The 18,713-nt window shown below is 38.2% G+C and overlaps 2 protein-coding genes across 2 annotated transcripts; one reads left to right on the forward strand and one right to left on the reverse strand.

Moving 5' to 3' along the window:
- Positions 1-1,269: 1,269 nt before the first annotated feature.
- On the forward strand, positions 1,270-2,345 carry LOC104401216 (chromosome unknown open reading frame, human C2orf69). Its single transcript, XM_010017612.1, has one exon. The coding sequence runs from the start codon at positions 1,284-1,286 to the stop codon at positions 2,106-2,108; it is 825 nt and encodes a 274-aa protein (XP_010015914.1). The 5' UTR covers positions 1,270-1,283; the 3' UTR covers positions 2,109-2,345.
- Positions 2,346-9,001: 6,656 nt separating this feature from the next.
- On the reverse strand, positions 9,002-17,724 carry TYW5 (tRNA-yW synthesizing protein 5). Its single transcript, XM_010017623.1, is given in 8 exon segments — positions 9,002-9,321; positions 9,323-9,380; positions 11,166-11,282; positions 11,785-11,872; positions 12,769-12,906; positions 13,434-13,478; positions 14,342-14,411; positions 17,576-17,724. Coding segments are annotated over 8 exon segments (834 nt in total). The 5' UTR covers positions 17,707-17,724; the 3' UTR covers positions 9,002-9,134.
- Between the last annotated feature and the right edge of the window lie 989 nt (positions 17,725-18,713).

Consider the following 18,713-nt stretch of genomic DNA (forward strand, 5'->3'; position numbering starts at 1 on the left):
CGGACGGTGAGCGATGGCGGGAGGGAGCGGGGAAGCGGCACCGCCGGGCTGCCGGCGATCCCGCGGCGGGTAGTCAGAGCGCTTCCCTGGGGAAGCATCTCTGCGCGCTCGCTGCCCGTTACCGTCCGGTAAACGTAGCGGGAATGAGCCGTTCTTGAAGCCTGAAATGCAGCAGCAATGGAGGGGAAGTCATCTTCTATAGTGCTGCTTGAGACTGACATTTCTGGCGGTGATGGCAATGTCTGAAAATGTATCAAAGAGCAGCAGAGGAAGGAAAGACAGTAAAATCCTAAGATGGCAAGTTGTCTTCATCAGGCTTAGCACGGCGTCTCTGTGCAGGCGTACAAACATCCTAGGCACTGTGCTGCGGTGTTTTGTGGGCGCTGATGCTTCCTCGGTGTGTCCTGAAGGCACGTGTTGTCTCTGAGTTGACAAGGAGACTGAAGTGCTGTCGCTAAGCATGTGGTTGACCTCTGTAACATACATACTCTGGAAAGTCAGCTCATCTCAAAAGTCGTTACTTCTCCAAAGCTAGCGTTAGCACCTTTTTGTTCTAGGGAAAAACCTTTCATTTTCTGCAAGGTAAAAGTGCAGGACTTTACTTAGTGGATTTTCATTGTAAGGATTGGGGTGGCCTAATAAAACCTTTCTGATTTCCATTCCTGGGTATGGCTTTATTCCTTAAGAAAATAAATGAATTTGTATTCTCTGCCATTATGATTTCAGAGGTCAGGATCATTCATGATTTGGGAGTTAATTTCTTTCCATCTATGCCCCATATGGATGTGAACAATGGCAATAAAGACTCCCTACAGATGAATAAGAGAGATTTTTTTTTTTAAATCTATATAAAAGATAGAAAATTATTACAAAGTTTTAGTTCTATTGTTTGTTTATTATAAGATAATCAGTATTTCTTCAGATGCAGATAATACAGCGAAATGATGTATTCTGTGTCAAAGTATTGAATAATACTTTAATCTTGGAGTGAAGTCAAGAAAAATTATGAATACTTCCACGTGCTTATTTTTATTGTATTAATATCGGAGTATTAAAAATGCATGGTAATAAATATTAAAGTAGAATAAGCAAATCTAAGTATGCTAGTTTCCTTAATGTGTTTCTTGGTCTGGAAGCCTAGCAAGTGAGCACCTCTCTAATGCATGTTTCTCTTGTTAGCTACAGCCCTTTCTTATGCATGTAAGTACACTGAACAGAGCTGAAGTATTTTCACAGTGTGGTAACGTGTCTTCTTTTCAATTTTTCAGAACTATCATGATGTCATGTCTTGCCACCCAGAAAACTTTCAGTGGGAGCACTGGAGTTTTGAAAACATTGCTACCATACTTGCTCGCCGGTTCCCCAATAGCTTCATTTGGGTTGTAAAATGTTCTCGAATGCACCTGCACAAATTCAGTTGTTATGACAACTTCGTGGTGAGCAATATGTTTGGAGCACCAGAGCACAGCACTGACTTAGGAGCCTTCAAGCATCTCCATGCATTGCTAGTTAATGCATTCAGACTGTCTCAGAATATTCTGCTGTCCCAGAAAAGCATGCATGGTGTCAGCAAGGATGCAAAACCAGCTGCTTGTAAATCACAGCCGCAGTCTGTTCCTACAACAAATGGTGGCTTATCCACAGAAAGAGAGAGAGATTGTGAATGCTCTAATAATTCTGCTGTGAACTTCATTGTACCGTCTGCTGTAGGTGCAGCGTCGTTTACTTTGATTGGCTTCAGTAAAGGTTGTGTGGTTTTGAACCAGCTGCTTTATGAGCTGAAGGAAGCTAAGAAAGACAAGAATACAGATGCCTTCTTAAGAAACGTAAAAGCGATTTACTGGTTGGATGGTGGTCACTCGGGAGGAAGCAATACTTGGGTTACTTACCCTGAAGTGCTGAAAGAATTTGCGGAGACAGGAATTGAAGTTCATGCTCATGTTACGCCATACCAAGTGTTTGACACAATGAGGTCATGGATTGGGAGAGAGCACGAGAAATTTGTACAGACACTTGAAGGATTTGGTGTGGAAGTAAATGATCAACTGCATTTTGCTGATGATGTTCCTTCCTTAGATAACCATTTCAGAGTTCATGACGTATTTTGAGACTGTGTATGTATGTGAATAGTATATTCATTGTAAAAGCACTTTTAAGACTGTAAATGTTTTCACCTAGATTTACAACTTTGAGCAGATGCTTTCTGAAGAGAATATTAGATCAGTCCTGTGTAGCTGATAGATATTATATATAAATTTCAGTAGCTTAAAAGGGAGATTGGACCCCATATCTACAACAGGTGTCATTTATTCCTAGAAAAAAATGTTATAAAGAACTATCCTATACATGTTTGGGGTTTTTTTTTGTTAAATGTGAACATTTATTCTCAAACTATTGGCAAAATTTTTAGTCTTGGATGTCTAATGTCATATACTGCCTTTAATGGGAGTTTCAAGTACTCAAGACACTCAAATGTCAGGATACTTCAGTTTAGTATTAGTAGGCTTAAAAGCTTTGGTCTTTGTCAATAACCAATGTGAGGTTGGTTTTTTGGCTTAAGGAAAATTATAATAGTTAGAACTTGTTAGAATCTGAGTTACATATTTTGGTGAAAACTTATACTTAGTTAATTAAATCTTCCAGCTTTTTAACATTTCTCCTTATTGAAACAAAGTCACAAATACTCACCTTTGGAATAATAGTGCCACTCCATTTTAATTCCTTATGTGTGCCTTGCCTTTTCTGTTGCTATAAAGCTCCATCAATTCATTGTATTTATGTTCTAGTGATAGCCATTTCACCTGGGGGCTTGAAAATTTTGACATAGCTATGTTAAGTGACCAAGAATTCTGATGAGTGTGTAGCTTATTGCTGTTTCAATATACCTAGCTATTGCTTTGACTAACTCCTCAAAGGACCAGCAGTAATATTGGTATTTTCACGTCAAGAGGTGTCTTTATCCCTGCGTTGGACTAGTGAGGTTTTTCTCGCTAATTCTTGCATTGATGTTGATCTAAATCGAGCCGTAAGTACTTAATATATTACAAGTTGCATAAAGAATTTTACATTGTGGTGACTGTAGCTGTTTCACAGTTTTTAAAACTCAGTTTTTAGCTCAGTTTTTAAAACTATTATCTCCTTTAAATGCATTGCATTAATTGCTTCTAGAGCCACACAAAAATCTATTTTCAGAGCCTAATTTTCATACAGGAAAAAAACCACCTTTAATTGAACACAAAGCTGGACTAATCAGATACAAAAGATTAATCTAGTTCAGGCCCCAAACTTGCATGTTCTTTAAAAAGAATTACTGAAAGATGAACAAATAAACTAGTGTTACTTTTCTACTCTAAAATTAACTCCCCATTCATCTACAAATAAATTTTAGAATAACTCTCCAAGACAACTGCAGCTATTAACAGTGAACCAGTAGCTTAAAATGGTTTTGGATTTTCTAGAAGTATAGGAATACAAAAGCAAGTTAACAAAACGCTGAAGATTACCCAAACTATTGTGGCTCAGTTCTGAAAAAAGGCATTATATTCACTTTGTTCCTATGTTTGATGGCTTAGCAACCTCTTTCCCCTGCTTCTTGCTTCCTGTGATCCTTACACTGTGGGAGGAAAGTCCTGGGTCATCTTTCTTCTATTGGCATCATTAAAACTTACACAGTTCACTGGAGACGGCATTTTCACAACTCTTGCAGAGGTTGCACACCTCTTTGTTCTGTAAAGGAAATATGGGTCACCTCACCAAGTGGTTTTAATAGGAAGCCTACAAATAGCTTGAAATATTTTTAATTATCCACTCATAAAATAAACTTAAAAAAAAAAAAACAACAAACCCCCCAGAACACACCACTGATCTAGCTCCCCTCTGTTTTAAACTGACCAGACTAACTTGGGTAGGCTAAAACTTGCCGTATCCAGTAACAGTGCAGATCACAGACCACTTTGTAAACAATTCTGCCAAAACAGCAGGAGTAGGTTGTTGCAAGCTTTTGGAAACAGCTATTAAAATATTGACATTGTCTTCAGAAGTTTCTAGATAGCTGTCCTATGAAAATATTAACCTGTTTGATGGAGGCTGCTTACAATAACTGTTAAATACAATAGGCTCAAGTGTTGTATTAATTTGAAGAATAAGCACTTTGTTGTAAAATTAATCTTCTTGTGAGACCTCATGTTGTGGAGGGAAAACTGACTGGTTGTTTTTCATTCTCTAAACAGTTGTAGTACTCTGTTGGAATGTGCCTCTGTCATTCACTACAAAGCATGCTAATAATAACTTCTGCAAACAATGTAGAAAATAAACTACTTCTAATGGGTGAAACCACTTTGATGTGAATGCAAAGCCATTAAACAAGGAATGTGCAGTTAAGTTTTGTGGATTAAGCTTTATCAGGCGTTGCAGAGACCTAGTTTAAAAAGAATCGGATTTGTTAGCTTTGCTTCAAGGAAGAAAAGTGTGTGCTCAGCATCTGTAACTCTAGAACAACTTACTGGCATCTCATGTACATGGAAAAGCTGGTATGAAGTATCCACGGGTGCGAGCGTTTCTATGTTAGGATGAAATGGGTCATAGTTTGTATATCTCTGTTTCTCAATGTTAAAAGGCAGTTTTCAATAAGCTTAGATGTAAATACCTAAAGTTCGGTGAGTCTCATGCTTACAGAGATTTAGTTCCAGACACTACTGGTTTTGAATGGAGTGATTCATATTACGCAGTCCTTTGTACAACCTAGTCCGTAATAGCTGGTATTCTTCATATTACATATTTGTTTCTTATACAATAGACATTCTTCAGATTCTGGGAAATGCTAAAATATTTTAAGCTGTGCTGTTAAATTCCTTTAAAAGGCTTGATTCTGTGAAATTATCCAGATTTCTATATGACTTAGTTGATTTTATTTTGTGTGGATCTTAAATACTAGAAACTTGGTGATCTTCTTCATATCTAGGACTAATTTAATTGCATCTCTGTAAATGCTTTTGCATAAATCAGTATTGGCCTCTAATTCTGAAAGGTGGTAAAGGGTCCAAGCCTTAACATCTTGCTGAAAGGACCAATCTTTTCTGTCCTCCCATTGATAACATTCTGCTGCCTCCCTTATGTTAGCACAAGCACATTATGGTGAGCTCACCATGTTCTTCCTTACTAAATTATTATTGCTGATGGATGCAACTGACAGGAGTGGTGTGTATTTAGATAGACATACAAATTATTTTAAATAAGACTGCTAAGTCAGTTTGGGACTTAGGATGTTACAACTGTGGATATTCACAGCTAAAAGTGATTGTTCATGATCATGCACTCAGATTTTCCCAACAGGTTCTTTTTGAGCTGTTTGCAGAAAGAAAACTTTGTCTGTTTTTTCTTCCCTCTTGTGGTGCTTCTTACAGTGGTGTCTTTCCTAAGCTAAGACTTCCTTTTTCTCTGCAGATAAATAATACTTGTCTTGTACAGACTGAAAGTTGAAGCACTGAGGTTAAAGTATACCCATCCATTTACCTTGAATGCTTACTTTAAATTTCATGGGGTCTTACCAGTTAATACAAGAGAGAAGTTAAAGAACAGTAAAAATTCTGAGAGGTGTGTGATATGTTGTGAGCCACGTTTTTAGGTGCATCACTGCTTAGCAGAGTTCACAAACATATTCCTGTGCAATACAAGAGCAAAGGCCCATGTCTTAGACTGCAAGTCACAAGAGAGAGTGCTTCAAATCACCTTTGGAGTTAATTCTTCACAGTGTTTTTAATCTTACCTTGAAAACCAATTCATTTTTGTATGGATGGTAGATTTTTTAAAAAAAAGTTCACTTCTGGTGCTCACAACGTGAAGGAAATTTAGACACATTTAAATATTGCTGATGGAGACCCTAAGACTAAAGCTGGCTTTCTGTTGGTCATCTTCATCTCTTAACTCTGGTCAGATGAAAGGTGACTATTTTTAACTTGTATAAAATAACATGAAGTTGTTAAGCCAGTAATGCAAAATCATGTAACGCCTATGTGGTAGACAGGACAGGCACTGCTTCTTCCAGTGCCAGGCATACAGTTCCTGACTAAATTAATTCTATCAGTATTATCAGCATAATTCACTCCTCCCTCTGACAAAAAACACTTGCACAGGATTAGCTGTTCCACATCACTTCAGAAACTGTGGAAAACTGATTCGGGCAGTCATTTTGCATGTAATGTAGTGTGGGTTATAAAGTAGTTATGGCTTTGTTGTTGTTTCCTGTCATTAGGGCTTCATTATATGTTTCTAAATGACCCAAGGAATGCCAGATTCTATTTAAGCAAATTACCAGAAAAGCATCTGGTAAAACAAAAGGGAAAAATAAATAATCTGGTTTTTACTTCATGTGTATAAACATCTCATGTACTTGAAAAGGAGCAAAATGCCATTACTTTAAGGTTGAGAATAAATTTTCCTTCTTTTATTAAGTTTTCAGAGAGCACTGTCAGTCACAACTCTTAGTTTCCTTTGTTAAACTTGACACTTCAGAGCTGGGTTGTTTCTAAAGAAAGCTCTGCTGCAGGAGACAGAAAACAGTTAGGGGTCACACCAGTGCTGAAGTGCAAAACAAGGCTCTTCGTCTCTCCCACACCAGAGTTATGCTCTGAGCAATACCCCTAAGCCTGGGTATCAGATAAATTAAGGTATGCAAGCTCTCTGCATAGCCCTTCTTTCTCATTCCCCATCATGAGAAATGCATTGATTTTGTGTGATTGAAGTTTTAAGCGATTCATGCACTGCTTGACAGCTGAAATATGAATGTTTTCACAGCAGAAACTGTCCATAACTCTGATCTGTGTTATTATTGCAAGCAATAGCTTCTGAGCTTTTTTTATGAACATAGCAGTGCACGTGGAGTTCCGTGTTTTACATGGTTGAGCAGTTCTTTTAATGTTTTCAATTGCTCTTAAAAATGTTGACTAGGAACAGATCTGGATCTGAGCAATTGGAAAGGAAGTAATCCACTCTTGTTTCCCTTGGGAATCGCCACTTAAAAGAGATCAGTACTCTCAGGAATTACCACACGGCTTAGAATCTATCCCCATTCCTAGAGTCTGATCCAAAGGAAAACAGGAAATCTTAGCGTACAAGTGTACCACAAACTTACTTAACTGACAAAAAAATAATATTTCATCTATCCTAGAACACTGGAATCTTTGGTTATTGAATGATAGAAACAGAGAATCTCTTGTAAAAGTTACTGTCTCAGTAACTCTCAGACACCTGTGTTGTCTGCATGGAGACACCCAAGTCTCCAGTTTGGAAAGATACATTTTGGCTAGGGAAAAAAGAATCACATACAGGAATTCTAAACCAAGGACAACTTCTCACAAGCTGAGACATAAGCAGATTGCTCATGCACTGACTGCTGGTAAATGAAGCTTTCCTTATTTATACATGAATGTTGAGGGCTGCTGAGAAAACCTACCTCTGTTTTGGGAATGGAGACTTAAGAAATGGCAGAATGAGGGGTCAGCACAGTAATTCCCTGTCCCAGCATATTGAGAAACTGCTGGTGGTTAGAGTTTAAAGGGATAGCTATTCAGGCACAGTGCTGGAACACAGCTTTGTCTAGCCCTGGAAGCTCTCTGAGCCTCTCCTTTTAGTCCTAACACACCAAGAATATGCTCTGTACACCTCTGCAATTCAGAGGAGGCCCTCGACCTTACCGCTCCAAACAAAGCCAAGAGGCTTCCCCAGCCTAACAGTTTGTGTCTCAGCAGTATGCACAAGCAGTCCTTGTTTGGTTTAGAACAAAAATTTTGGGAGACCTATTTGTGAACCCAAATTTAAATTCTACCCTCAGAACATATAATGATGCCCATCTGAATCGCTTGGCTGGTTCCATTCAAGCCTATTCATTAAGATGGCCGGGTGCCCATTCACATGGTAGCAGACTATTTTCACTGTGTTGAACTGCCAAGAAGAACAGGTTTAGAAGAATAATCTGCACAGTGTTGCAGTCTCCAGCTCTTCTGGAGAAAGATTTTTTTCCCCCATCACTTTATTAACACTACATATCGATTTAGTCTAAGAGCTTTTGACAAGTTTTACTTCTCAAAAAACACTGCTAGAAGTAACAGGCTGACCTAAGTCAGATAACTGCTGTGTGCCCCAAACAGCACTAGTAACATCAGAGGGATTTCAAAGGGACAGTGACAATCTATCTATCTGTCCTGTGATATGCCCATCTTTATTTCGTAAGGCATTTGTAAGCACCGCAATCTGCTGAAAAGTAACCATCTACAATGCCTGTACAAAAGGCTCCATCCCAAAAGGTGTGATGCAACCCCCTTTCATGATAACATAGTGCATCTCAAATACTGCCCCCAAGAGATTCTACATCTACTCTGTAAGTAGGAACTTAATTTCGTATTTCAGGACTGTAGCTGTATGGATTTGTGGGCACATTAGATGCAAGTGTTTCACAGCTGCAGAAACAGCAATGCTGCCCGACTGCACTGGGACAGTGACAAACAAGGTTTCGTGCATAATACACGAGTCGGCTAGGAAAGGAGGAAATCATTTTACCTTGAGGTCAAGCTGCTGCACAATTCCAAGCTTAGCCTTGCACGATTAACTTTTGCTCTTTCCCCCCTTGAACACTCCGTTTCACCACAAGGGGGAGCAGAAACTCCCCGTTACTACCAGGTTATTACTCAAAGAAACCATGACACTAGAACCAACCACCAATTGGCTTTCACTGACCACCTCAGAATCCACTCTGGCTTTCCTAAACTTTAGTAAACGCGATAGCATTCAGAAAGACCTGCAGTTACTTCTAAGCATACATGCTGTCAGCCCAGCCCAGTACCAAAACTTTTGTTAAGAAAAATTTAAGTAGAACACTCCAAAAGAGTAGAGTTGTAAGTACAGGCACTGATACCTCCTTGTAGAAGACAGAGTGACTCCAGACCAAGCAGACTGTGCACTTGCTGCACATGAGGACAGATAAATTTAAAAGTCTACCAGATAAACTTTGTTATAGATGAATGTTCATCAACACAGTTTTTATTGGTCTTACAGAAAGCTTATGTATGTACACATGGACAGTTCCCATATTAACATACAATTTTCTACTTTCACAGGAGCTTGCTGAATTAAAACGTGTTTTATCCATAATCATTCCTATAGGCTTTTTCTTGGATGCGTAACACCATTCTCCGAGCATAAAAATCCCTATATTCCTCGGGTAGTTCTTCAAGTGTTTTCAAGGCCCTGTCCAAGATCTGTATAGCTCTAGAGGCTGCCATGGGATCTTTATTCCCATAAGTGTCATTCTTATCATAGCAATCAGATCCAAAAGACATTCAGGGCCACTCCAAATTCCTCAGAAATTACATTGTGGAACCACAAAGCTGTAGGAAGAAGAATGCTTAAGATTAAAATTACTATCTGAAATTTCTATGTGACTGGTAACAAGTGTCAGACTCATTCAAACTAGATGTTGGTGAGGAAAAGCCTCAAATGCTGCATGTCTTGTTTATTTGTAAATACTCATCCCTGAGTATAATGCATTGTACCAAATTTAAGAAGTTCTTCAAGATATTCACATCAATCCATAACTTCACACAAAAGTAACAAGTGCGGAAGTATAAAGAAATGCTCAAATATAAGCAAACTACAAGCATATGTAGGATGAAAATAAGACATCTTCCCTGTTCACTCACTTCTCTCTGAATGAAGATACCTGTTTTCACAGATTTAGTCCTGAACCTTGCACAGATTGTCCAAGCATTAATGCAAACCACAAGTGTCAGCCACATCACCCTATGAAACTATTTTTACTGTGAAAAGATTAGCAACTTTTTACTAAGAAAAGATTAGCAATTTGCATGCTGCTCATCTTTTCATAGTAAAGTCACAAGGCTTTTCAATTGAATCATCATGGCTGTGGTAGGGAAGCAAAGACATTTTTGCCCCATAGCATACATTTTAAAGCAAGTTCAATATGGTGTATTTACACTATTTCAGTTTTAAGCTAAGAGACTGAATGCCGTGCTTACTGCAGTTTAGTTGCTTGATTGTGCTGAAGACAGAAAAGTTTATTCTAAGAAATGAACACGAAGCTTCTTTCACGTAAGGAAGAGGGGCTGCTTCTACCTTCTCCATAATAATCCCATCTACTTCCTCAAAGAGCATCTTTCTTCACTGATACAGAGAATGCTGACAAAGCTAGCACCTTTATCTGGACTCAAAAATCCCTGTACTCCCCAGTCATTTATAAGAGTGCTGAATGTGTCTTAAATTTGAACCAGCACACTTACTGGCAAAGACAAACTAATATGTGCACTGCATAGAACAAACAATGTACCCTGACATTAGCAACAGTGACATACCTTTTACTAACTGTTATCAAAAGTTTCTTCAGAATGAATCATAAATAGTAAGTTCAAAATTAAGTAACAAGTCCAAGACTAGAAGTACATTTTAAAACTTTCTAAAAAACTACCGTATTCTTGTTTACCAGCCTGTTTATATTGTCCAGATGACATGAAAAGCAACAGAGTAAGTATCTGCCACAATCTCATGATGAGTTAAATAAAAAAAAAAAAAAAAAATAAATCAACAACAAGTAGGAGTAGTTCAATAGGAGTAATTCAATTGCCTTTCCCTAATCACAAGGATTTCAGCATCTCGGCCCAGGAAGCAGCTTTGTATTTTCTACTTGTGCAGAAAAATTATTAGGACTTGTCTTTCCATCCTCCAAAGGTGATTATAAATTTCTAGAAGATCCAGTAACTCTACCATCCATAATTCTCATCAAATCACATGCCTCACAGTTCTTAAGTGCCAGAGCTATAGGAGAACCGAAATTCATTCTCTTAGATTCAATCACTCAAATTCTGTCATTAGAAAACTCAGGTCACTGAAGTGATTTCAGATTTCACAAGTTGAGTTTGTAGTGCTGATCTATTATGACACAAATTCAGAAGCACACAGTGTAATCTTGAGGGAAAGTAAACTTGTAGGTAGATAAAATAATACATTTTATTAGGCTAGTAAGTACAGTTAGAAGAAGTAGACAAGTTTTGCCAATGACTTTAGATGCCCCTATTTATTACACAGACATGCTTTAGTAATGTGGAATCGCAAAGAAAACTGTTCTAAAACACACTGCAGTCAGGAACTCTGTTACTTACCTGGAATAAACAACACATCTCCTGCTTCCAGAAAACATTGATAGCGCTTGGCTTTCACAAAAAGGGGATATTTCTCTAAGTCTGGGTTATCCACATCCAGCACCTCCGACTTAGTACCTAGGAAAGTTTTCACAAGTAATGAATAAACGTTCCTATTCTTCCAGCAGCAACAAAGCACTATCACATTGCTGGAAATGGCAGTTCTTGAATCAAATTTAATACTGGTTTATTGTTCTAACTCTTCTAAAACCCAGGGAAACCTGACAAAAATTTACTGAAAAGACATGTTCTCCTGTTGTCTATATTTCTCCTGTAACACTAAAAGATGCTCCCTGACATTTAAAATACCATTTTGAATCCAGGCAGAACACTGTACTCCTACACAGTTAGGTGCTGTAAGCAGAATCAGGCAAAGCTGCTGTGCTCCTTTGCAAATTTCTCACCACTATAATGGTGTGCTTTGACTAATGCTAACAGGAGCGGAGTTAGGGGACCAAATGGCTTCTTTCACATCAAGCTGCCTGTGAGTGACTCTTTTTTTTCTACAGTGCAACACTTGTGAGCTGGAAAGGCAACTATGATCACCAAACTCTGAACTAGATAGATACGACATGCATACCTGATAAATATAAATATGGTGCATCTCGAGGGCTATACAAAGCAACTCGTTTTTTCCCTGTTACTTGGATTAAGAAATTATCCATGACCTGGAATAAGCATAATAAGAGAGATGTCAGCCAAGAGTTAAGAATGAATACATACACTGCTACTAATCTATCAGACTAAAAGAGGGAATTATAAAAACTTTCACATGGTAGGAATTAGCTAAAAGAGCTTCCACACATAGTTAAACTAAAAACCTTAAGAATATAAGTTACTTTATCCCCTTGGCTGCACATTGTTGACGATTAGTGCATCTGGAAACACAATATTGCTTTCCAACAACTTTGGGTTTTTCCTTAATTAGGAATTGAGTTCTTCCATCTTAAAACACAAAGACATACCATACTTTAGACATATAAACCTGCGAAATGACGTACAAAGTATATTTGGGATTCTTTTCCTTTTCTGGTGTTACCCTACCTCATTTTGCTGACATTCTATTGATAAAGGATTCTTTTTCCTGATTATAATGCAAAAACCTATTTTTTCTTATAAGTAAATTTATTCAGAACCATACTGCACAATGTTAGAAGACAATCTTATTTGGAATCTACCATATTGAAGCAGCAGATCTCCACAATTATTGTACAATTACCAACAATCTGGCCATTAGAATAAGAAAAATGAAGGTAATCTTGAAGATTAAAATGTTGAAAGTTACTGGTTTTTAGATTTTTAACTGAAACCCAAAACAGGAAGGGGGGTTGAAACAAAATCAAACATAATTTACAAGTATGGAATTAGACATAAAAACACTAAGATATTATGCCCACACAATACATCTATTTAAAATTCACTGTACCACTGAATGCCATTCATTTCACTATTTAAAACTGTGTGAGGTTTGTCATTAACTGAATTTTGTCAGAGATTTGCACTTTGATGTCTAAATCCATAATGCCATCTGCAACATTTAATGTTAAACACATGCATTGCCTACATCATAATGTGTCCATAACTGCAGTCCAGCTGAGCTGATGCGGAAGACACTAGAGAAAAACTGTTCCTTCTCAAAATACTCTGGAATCTGAACATCTTCTGCCAGCGTAGGAAACTGCTTTCTGATATCTGCAATATCCTGAAACAAAAAGGATACAACTCTTAAAAAAAACATATATGCACATTAAAATAAGGTGCATATCTACTTCACTATCATTTCTCATCATATGAAACATGGGGCTACAACTTCAGCATTAATGAATAGCTGAAAAGAGCAATGCTATTTGGTGGTCACCCTTCCACCATTGATTTGGTCAACCATATTAATAAGAATAGCCAGAAAGCTGCTTTGAACCATGGCTGCTAGAAATCATACTGAAGAAGCAAGAGATCTTCAGAAACCCTTTTATATTAGTTTACAAGAAAAGCTGAAGAATGGGAGGTGAAGAATGTACTCTCCGGTGATCAGCTAAGCTCTCGTATAACAGCAACTATTTTAGACACTTAGGTTTAAATATTCTGACCTAAATCCAGTCAATCACATGCCAAGTGATCATAACCAAGTTGTATTTCTGCCCTACACAGCCAGAGGGTGACAGCAGGATTTTAAAAATTCTCATAAACTGTGACTTTACGGTACTAGAACTGTAATTTCATATAAGTTACCTTCCTAACATCTTCACCCACTGATCGCAAATAGTACTTTTCATCCTGAAGAGAACACAAAAAGAAAATTAGTGTGGTTTTAGAGTAAGAATTAAAAACACCCTAGAAAATCTGTATTTTCTCATTAACCTAATGCAGGGCTTCATCAATACATTGTGTAAATAAATGGCATTTATAAATTCAGCTACTCTGTTGTACTGCTTTTACTCTACTGATCCCTGCTGTTCATCTCAAGCAATGGGGAAAATATGTTAACTGAGAGTAGAAAAATGGAGGGAGACTCGACAACTGCTTCAGTATTGCTGTTACTGTATGGACTCAAAGCAAATGCAGATTTTAAGTTCTTCATAATACTGATGCAGGAAGCTATTTCAATTGGTTTCAAAATTTACAGCATACTACCTAGCATAAAAGGTAAAAAGCATGTCTGCATTCAAAACTGCTTCCTAATCACAGTTCTCTGAAAATCCCTCTGTTGAACGCTGATACATAAAGATAGCCACAAAACTGCTACTCACAAATTATGTTACCATTAATCAGTATTTGTATTTTGATAGCAGATATAATCAAACTCTAAAATATCTTCATGACATTTTCTTGCAAATGATACAGTTATTATGCTAAAGCAAGGCTGGATTTCTAAGTTTTACGCTGGAATGTTTGCTCATGTAAGCAGTTTTTGTTAACAGAAACAGGATGTCTAAAGTTAACCACACTGTACACATACAAAACGACTTCTGAGAAAAATACTTTTCCCCACACTTCTCTTGGCTCCAAGCCACACAAAACACTTAAATCTGAGATCAAGTGCTTCACCGGAGTAAGACTTTAATTTACAATTCATCATTTTCCCTTCCATATACTGGCAAAATAACCAACAGAAGAAACTGTGACACTAAGGAAATTACCTCAGAAAGAAAGTACTCCTTGTGGTTGACTTCAGCTGCTCTTCGTACAAATACATCAAAAGGCAGAGTTCTGAAATACAAATATTTACATTCATACAATGAATCAATGAACAACACACGGTGTATAAATGCCAGGTTTAAAATCATAAGCTGAAGATTTAATATGCTGCTTTTCTTTTTTTTTCCCAATTTATTTAACATAGTGACCACAGCAGGGGGGTTGGAACTAGATGACTTGAAGGTCCTTTCCAACCCTAACTATTCTACAATTCTATGACTAATCAGTGTTTGCAGTGGATGTTCAAAGAGTTCTACTGAGACAGAAATTCTACACTTACAAAACTCTGCTTTAGTGAACTGTTCCCATGTATATCCAAACAGAATCACCTCATTGCTGAGGCTGGAAGATCCTCCAGTCCAACCCCTTTACCAGGAGCAGGTTCAGGTACAGCAGGTTACCCAGGACAGCATAAAGTTGGGTTTTGTGTATCTCCAAAGATGGAGACTCCATAAATTCTCTGGAAAACCTGTTCCATTGTGTCCTGGGTTCAGCTGTAACAGTTATTTTTCTCCTTCCTAGTAGGAAGACACATTGTTTGACCACCCTCATAGTAAAAGAGGTTTTTGGTGGGTTTTTTTCTGTGTTGGGTTTTTGTTGTTGTTGGTTTGGGTTTGGTTGGGTTTATTTTAATAGTTTAACAGAATTTCCCGTATTTCAAAATTTTGTGCATTGCATCTTGTCCTGTCACCATGAATCACTGAGTGGAATCCGGCTCCATCTTGTTTACTCACTCCATCAACTATTTATACACTTCGGTAAGATCCCCCTTGAGCTTAAAATGTCTAAATGGTTTGAGTCACAGTGCAAGAAATGTCTTTGCAGTCAAGTTAGACTCAAGCTGTGGCCAATGCCTGACAGTATTTGCTTAGGCTATTTCTCTAACAGTGTGTCATTTTTAGGCTTCTTTACTGGACACTTTTATGAATTTGCAGAAAAGCTCAGCATCAATAAAACTACTGCAGATGATATATGTATGTTTGTATGTATACATTTTCTGCTCTGAATTTCTGCATGAGCAGAGATACCCATCTTCATTTGTAGACCTATAAAATTTATTTCAGTTATCTGAAATCTATTTTTTTTAAAAAAAAGTGCTACCTTGGCTGAGCAAAACACAGGAATCTTGGTATTTTCAAGTGTTTCTTTACAGTTTTCCATGAATTTATTAAACACAACTTCAGAAGATTCAAAAAGAACCACTGAGCATTAAAGCCTGTCCCTCTGAAGTCAATAGAAGCTTTACATATCTATTTAAATAATGGGAGTTTTTCATAACAATTACAGATTTTGGCATCAGTTGATAGTTGAATGGCAATCCAAGCACAAGTAGTAAGAGGATATGTATTCATTGTTATGAATTTCATGTTATGTTCATCTAGCTCACCATCTCACATTAAGTGTCACTGGATAATGAATATATTGCATATAAATATCACATTTCAAGCAACCACCAAGTACCCAGGATTAAGAAGAAACTATCCTTAAGCAAAATTTTTTGTGGTCCTTTTATCACTCTACCAGAATGTGACCTGCATCTCACAGTACTTAGACAACTTCTCTTAAGCATTTCAGAGTTGTCTATAATAGTCAAATACAACAACTAAAGTCAGTGGAAAAACAAACAAACAAAACCCAACCCTCTGACTTCAGATGAACTGTTACATCATGCCTATTTACATTTGCTACTGACGAAAATGAGAACACAGCTCCACAACAGCTTAAATTGATGCATTCTGGTGCTGCCAGAGCTCTGCCCCTGCTGTCTACCCTAATCGTCCAATCTCCTCACTAATGCTAGCACTGGCACTCATCTGACCCGATGGTGAACCTGCTTACAAAGCTAAACCAGCAGAAAACCATTCAGATTTCTGCAGCACATTACAACATGCCTGAATAAGCACCAGAACCAACACAAAGACAGGGGTAAGAGCATGCAACCTACAACAGGACTGCAGTACTACTCACGTGCATCAGTTTAAACTTATGAAACCACATGTTAAGTCCTCTGTTTCTATTCTTTTAGTTATTCTCCCTTCATTTTAGAATGAGGGGACTGCTGTGGACAAAGGGTCAAAGCTTCCTGAGCTTTAAGTGAAGTAGCTGAAAGTCCTAACAGCTGCTATAAAGTACCATCAGAGCCCCTCCATACAGCTGTATACAAACCTGCTAAAACTAGTATGCCAGAGCAACTGTATGTGAACTCACAGTAAGAGATATTATAAAAAGAAACAAAATAGAGCAGGGAAAATAAAATATGGTGATAAGGCAAAATCATTCAAGTACAAACTAATTTAAAAGACTCAAAACTTCTTTATGCAGTGAGCAGAATATAGCATGAGTATAAGGTGCTTTTATTCCCCTGAACAACAGGCTCCACACAGAGCCTTGTAGCTTGCTTAACACTTGCAGCATATGCTTCTGCCTGCTTAATAACTGACTGAACACATCTTGCTCCCGCCTAGGGAAAACAAATCACAAGCAAAATAAAGGCATTTCCCTTGAAGAGCAACACAATGACTGAGATTAGATGACCTCTGAAGAAATGTTTTGGCAGTTACATGAAAGGAACTTCAGAGGAGATCAAGAGTTTATGTGACCCACATCAAGATTAAAGAGCTGGTGAAACATGCAGCATCCAGTAGTTCGAACACTCCGAAAACTGCACATGCCAGCTTTGAAGGGAACTTGGTTTTAATCAGCAACATCCTAGAGTGTAATAGCACGTCTGCCGCATGCCAGCGCTCAAAGAGGTTCAGACACATAGCGAGTTAGAAACTAACACTATTCAGTAACATTGAAAACACACCATATAATCAGAACAAAACAGCAGATCAGGGTATTCACAGAATCAATAGTAGCAAGGGGGGTTGGTTTGCTTTTCTTATTAATGCTAGCATATGCCAGGCTCCAATTTCCTACCAGAGTGCTCTGTCAAAGTATCTTTATAACGCTTCTTCATGTCATCATTTTTAAGCCCCTCCTTTCACCATTGTAGTACTTATTCAGGGTGTTGATATATTTGAGAAATGAAGAGGGGGAAATCAAGGACAGCACTTTGATACTTAATTTAAAGTTTTCACAAAGCGAAACCCTCGGCTTCAAAGAGATGCACTGTATGTCTGAAAGTTACAAGCATACGCCTTTAAAATACAAGAGGCCTTGGAACAAAGTACCTATACACAAAGTTCTTACTGAGGAAATCCATCTGTGGCACTGCAGAAACATGAATCTTCACTTCCTTAGATCCTTCAGCTTGGGTCAAGTAATCTACTGTCCATTTGGTTGTGCAAGCACCCAGTTCCATTCCTTTCAGCACTACTGGCTTTCTCTAATGAACAAAAATCATTTTAAAAAAAAACAAAACAATGGTGAAATGATTGCAGCATCCATTGGGGGGAAAAAAACCCAACAACACACAATACACACAAAAAACCAAAACGAAACCCTAAACAAACAAAACAGAGTTTTTCAAACTAAGTACACACAACCCAATTGAATACCAGGACGCACTACACAAAGTAAAAACTGATGTGTTCACAAACAACCAATGTGAATCAGACTGCTGAATGTTGAAACAAAATGCAGTAGGCAGTGGGGCTCTTTCTCTATTTACCATATCCTCTTTCATAGCAGGGTAAGGAAGGACATGGAGAAGCAAAGATAATTTTAACATGAACTTGGTGCTGAGGCCACTGAGGAATCTAGCTGGACTAAGGAATAGCTTTAGTCAGTCTAGCCCAAGCTTAGCAGAAAATAGACAAAAGAGACCATACAGTTAAAATCATAGAATCAACTAGGTTGGAAACGACCTTTACGATCATCAAGTCCAACCATTACCCCAGGACTGCCAAGTCCACCACTAAACCATGTCACCGAGGGCCTCATCTGCATGGTTTTTGAACACTTCCAGGGACAGTGATTCCACCACTGCCCGGGGCAGCCTGTTCCACAAACAGGTTTGATGCAGCACGCACAATAAAACTCAGTGAGAGACACCTTTGCTTTGAATAGGGATCTTGAAGAATAAAAAGGAAGCAGCGATGACAAAGCAACAAAACCAGCAATCACATCATTTTTTAACCACTGCTAAAGGAAAGGAGCTCGTGGAGACATCAGCTCCTCAGAGCTTGTCAGTAGCTCAGAAACGATTTCCCTGGCCGCTAAACTCACATTCAACTTAACGGCTCTTTAGGAAAACACGTTAGCCCGAAGCCTGCGGTTTGCCCGCACCAGCTCTGCCAGGATAGGGTCTGTCACAGGAAATGTTCCTCCCCTTCCCTCCCGTCACAGTCTCGGGCCGCTCCCGCGGTC

Source organism: Nestor notabilis, unplaced genomic scaffold (genome assembly GCF_000696875.1).
Source record: "Nestor notabilis isolate BGI_N333 unplaced genomic scaffold, ASM69687v1 scaffold31910, whole genome shotgun sequence".
NCBI classification, from domain to species: Eukaryota; Metazoa; Chordata; class Aves; order Psittaciformes; family Psittacidae; genus Nestor; species Nestor notabilis.